At 43.1% G+C, this 4964-nt stretch overlaps 1 protein-coding gene across 2 annotated transcripts in view; it reads left to right on the plus strand.

Moving 5' to 3' along the window:
- The window catches only part of QRICH1 (glutamine-rich 1), a 92749-nt gene that overhangs the window by 24975 nt on the left and 62810 nt on the right, over positions 1 to 4964 (plus strand). For both annotated transcript variants that reach the window (XM_011980960.1, XM_011980957.1), the window contains exon 3: positions 3738 to 4067. In XM_011980960.1, coding sequence (XP_011836350.1) covers positions 3759 to 4067 — 309 coding nt within the window. In that variant the 5' untranslated portion in view covers positions 3738 to 3758. The remainder of the gene's footprint in view (positions 1 to 3737; positions 4068 to 4964) is intronic.

The following is a 4964-nucleotide window of genomic DNA, read 5'->3' on the forward strand; positions in this document are numbered from 1 at the left end:
TCGATCTCCTGACCTTGTGATCCGCCCGCCTGGGCCTCCCAAAGTGCTGGGATTACAGGAGTGAGCCACCGTGCCCGGCCTTATTTTATATCTTTTTATACTATTAGAACAGTTTTTCTTAGTTAAGTTTCATATCCCTTTCCCCAACCCCTGAATAAACCTCCAAAAACAAAACAAAAACTAGGTGGAATTCTATACTGAGTACTGTAGAAAGCTTGTTTCTAGTAAGAAAAGTTGGTGAAATTATCTTTTACACTTAATATCAGACTTGAGGTGAGGTTTAAGCTGCCCCTTCTGAGTTTCTGAAACTTGAAAGACAAGAGTGAGGAGAAATAGGGTTACTAGGAGGATCATAGACACTGGCTTTACTAGGCAATAGTCATGAAGGTTTTTCAGTTCTGTAAACTTTGTTTGCGGTGTTTTGTTTTTTTCCTTGTTTTTTTTAAAATTATTTTTTGTTGCTTTTTTGTTTTGTTTGATTTTGAATTCCCATCTACTCCATCGGGAAACAGTGTTTCTTTGTATTGGTGTTTACTCATTTGTCTTTTCCCAGACTTGAGACAAAAAAAGGTTTTTGCTGCATGCAAAAACTTTACTTTTGTACCTTAAAAAAGAGAAAATTGCTTTTTGTAGTAGCTTTGACAATTTTATCAATGTCAGTATATTATGTAAATACAACTGACAGTTGAAGAAAATACATTTTAGGATTAGGAAATGTAAATTCCAACTGACCTGCTGTTCTTTTGTAATGGAGGTGAAAAACTGAAATTATGTACCAGCATGGTAGAGGACCTGTTAATGGCTGCTCATATAACCTCTCCTTTGTCCCCTTTTGAGCAGAAGGGTATGTGTGATTAGATATTAGAATTTCATAACTTTGTAATGTTACCGGATCTTTATTATGAAAGATGCCTGTTTTTTTTTAGGTAGAGTGTCACTCTGGTGCCCAAGCTGGAGTGCAGTGGCACAATCTTGGCTCACTGCAACCTCTGCCTCCTGGACTCAAGCAATTCTCCCGCCTCAGCCTCCTGAGTAGCTGGTATTACAGGTGCCTGCTACCACGCCTGGCTAATTTTTGTATTTTTAGTAGAGACAGGGTTTCACTTTGTTGGCCAGGCTGGTCTTGAATTCCTGTCCTCAGGTGATCTGCCCACCTTGGCCTCCCAAAGTTTTGGGATTACAGGTGTGAGCCACCGCACCTGGCTGAAAGATGCCTTCTTAAGGAAATCCCTACTGTGATGCTGTTAACAAAGGGGAACTTTGATACATTCTGTGCAAGTGTGGCAAATGAGTGCTTTTGGATCACCTAAGCCAAGTAGCCTTCTCTGACTCTGTAGTTAGGCAAAGTGTGCTTGGCTTGATGCTCTCCTTCTGTGTGACGTGGACATTGACAACTTTATTATTATTTTATTTTATTATAATTTTTTTTTTACAGATGAAGGTCTCTCTAGGTTTCCCAGCTCAAAGACCTGGGCTCAAGCAATCCTCCCGCCTCAGCCTCCTGAGTAGCTGAGACTACATATGTGCACCACTGTGACCAGCTGATAACTTTTTTTTTTTTAAGACAGAGTTATGCTCTGTCGCCTAGGCTGGAGTGCATTGGAGTGATCTTGGCTCTCTGCAGCCTAGATTTTTGGACTCAAGCAATCCTTCCACCTTAGCCTCCCTAGTAGCTGGGACTACAGGTGCATGCCACCACACCCAGTTAATTTTTGTATTTTTTTGTAGAGATGAAGTTTCTCCATGTTGCCCAGGCTGAGGTGGAAGGATTGCTTGAGTCCATGAAGCTATGGATATTACAGAGAGAATCGGGTGGCTCACGCCTATAATCCCAGCACTTTGGGAGGCCAAGGCGGGCAGATCACCTGAAGTCAGGAGTTTGAGACCAGCCGGGCCAACACGGCGAAACCCAGTCTCTACTAAAAATGCATAAATTAGCTGGACATGGTGGTGGGCGCCTGTAGTCCCAGCTACTTGGGAGGCTGAGGCAGGAAAATCACTTGAACCTGGGAGGATGCAGTGAGCCGAGATCGTGCCCCTGCACTCTAGCCTGGGTGACAGAGGGAGACTCCATCTGGAAAAAAAAAAAAAAAGGCTGGGCGTGGTGGTTCATGCCTGTAATCCCAGCACTTTGGGAGGCCGAGGCGGGCAGATCACGAGGTCAGGAGATCGAGACCATCCTGACTAAGATGGCGAAACCCCGTCTCTACTAAAAATACAAAAAAATTAACTGGATGTGGTGGCGGGTGCCTGTAGTCCCAGCTACTCGAGAGGCTGAGGCAGGATAATGGGGTGAACCCAGGAGGTGGAGCTTACAGTGAGCTGAGATTGTGCCACTGCACTCCAGCCTAGACAACAGAGTGAGACTCTGTCTCAAAAAAGGAAAAAAAATCAATTCTTCCTGTTCCACATTGAATTTCAAATGTAGCAGGTATATATGAAGCAACTAACATGGGTGAGCTTTTCGGAGAGAACCAGGACATAGTCTTGTCTGCCAAGAATTTAGAGCCTAGGTAGAAGAAAGGAGATGCTTAACCCACATATTTTATATCTGTAACGTAAGGTAGAGCATCTGGTCAGTCTAGTATATCTAGCCTGATTGCTCAAGGGAACAAATCACCTTTCCAGACATTCAGAATTATCGGAGAATCCTTTTTGGCAAAACGTTTGCTTGGTTTCTGTTACTCTTTCATCCTGCTGCTCCTTTTATTCTGAAGGTCTGGCTGATCAAGGGAGGATGGTACAAAGGTAGCAGCGACAGGGGTCAGCAGTCCACAGATTGCACACTTGTCCCTCAGGTAATGAGAGTTAACTGTCTACATCTGCAGGTTAATTCTTAAGGTAAATACATACCTGATGAAAACTTGTAGAATTTATTTCTGAATTTTAGTAGTGACCTGGATATTTAAAGCACTATATACCTTTTTTTCCCAGAATTATTTTAATAGTATTAGTTACATTTATGTAGTACTATCTATGTGTTAGGTGATTTTCTAAATGCCTTATTAAATCCTCATGTCAACTGTGAGGTAAGTACTATTGTATCCCCATTTTACTCACAAGAAAACTAAGGTTAATTGACTTTTCTAGAGTTAAATAATGAAGGAAACATAAAGTTGGGATTTGAACCCAGGTAGCTCGGCTCCAGAGTCCGTGCTCTTAACTAATAAGCTGTGTTGCAAAAGAATGTGAGCAGCATATGGCAAAATAGGATTTTTGGTTTTTCTGATGGGAGATGAAGAACATATCCTCTGCCTCTTGTGTCTTGCCACAACTAGGTGGCATACCTATCTCTGCTATAGGAAATGCTTGGAAATAAAACATATCCATAGGAATCCCTGCCCCTGGCTTCTTCCTCCTTGCTTGGTGTCCTCTCTGTGATGGTCACAGAGCAGTTTTGCATGTGACATTTACTGTCCAGTGCTTGATTCTGCACAGAAGATGGGATTGACCTAGTGCTAGGTGGGAAATGTGTTTTCAGCCTGTTTCATCCAGTATTGTGAAGCATGTGTTTGTTTTTTGTTTTCAGTGTGATAGTTTTATTTAAGAAATGTTAATGGAAATAATTTTCAAACATCCATTAATTGAAAAAATAAGGTGGTATAATAAAACTTTATTTTTTTATTGTATATGTGTACAGCTGCCCTGAATATATTCCAGTCTTGTGCAAGGGTAATTGTTTCTGGGCATTTCCTGCTAAAAACAGTAACATAATTTTGACTTCTGTTTATTTCTAGGAACCCTAAGGACTCTGCAATATGAATAATTCCCTGGAGAACACCATCTCCTTTGAAGAGTACATCCGAGTAAAGGCACGGTCTGTCCCGCAACACAGGATGAAGGAATTTCTGGACTCACTGGCCTCTAAGGGGCCAGAAGCCCTTCAGGAGTTCCAGCAGACAGCCACCACTACCATGGTGTACCAACAGGGTGGGAACTGCATATACACAGACAGCACCGAAGTGGCTGGGTCTTTGCTTGAACTTGCCTGTCCAGTCACCACCAGTGTTCAGCCACAAACCCAGCAAGAACAGCAGATCCAGGTTCAGCAGCCACAGCAGGTTCAGGTATATGGGAAATGCTGAGATGTAGCCTGTTTAATGTACTTTAGTTGTTGTCAGTGTTTTAGTTAGTGGGATCATCACATGTGTATGGATGTTACAGGTTATTTTCATTAAGGGGGGACTCTGAAACTATTTAACACTAAGATTTTCAAAGTTAATGTGGACTAAAAATTTTTTTCTTTTTCTTTAATTTTTTTTTTTTTTTTTAAAAAAACAAACCCCAGTGTCAAGGGCTGACTTTGAATAGATTGCAGCCAGGGATATGCTTAGCTACCTAGGAAACCCCAACCCAGAAGCAGGACATCTATGAATGGTTTAGCATCAGATTCAACGTGCCTCGCGTGATGAGTGAGGAGGCGACCACCTTTCTGGCAGCACCCCTTTTCCCAGGATGAGGGGCTCTCTGCACCGGAACCCGTTCCCGGCACATGACCCCACTGGCGGCGATGTCAGTGATGGTGGGGGACTGGCTTTCCAAGGCCGACCAACACTCTGTGGTGCTGCCATGTCATTGTACCTGGGTTGTTTTATTTCTTTGTTTCTTCTTTTTTTGAGATGGAGTCTTGCACTGTGGCCCTGGATGGATTCTCCTGCCCCCACCTCCTGAGTAGCTGGGATTCCTGGTGCCCGCCAACACACCCGGCTAATTTTTTATACTTTTAATAGAGATAGGGGTTTCACTATGTTGGCCAGGCTGGTCTTGAACTCCTGACCTCGTGATCCGCCTGCCTCCTCAACCCAAAGTGCTGGGATTACAGGCATGAGCCACTGCACCCGGCCACACTTGGGTTGGTTTTTTTTTTTTTTTTTTTTTTTTTTTTTTTGAGACGGAGTCTCGCTCTGTCGCCCAGACTGGACTGCAGTGGCCTATGGGGCCTATGGGAAATACTCAGAAATAGT

This window comes from Mandrillus leucophaeus, unplaced genomic scaffold, assembly GCF_000951045.1.
Source record: "Mandrillus leucophaeus isolate KB7577 unplaced genomic scaffold, Mleu.le_1.0 Scaffold22, whole genome shotgun sequence".
NCBI lineage: Eukaryota > Metazoa > Chordata > Mammalia > Primates > Cercopithecidae > Mandrillus > Mandrillus leucophaeus.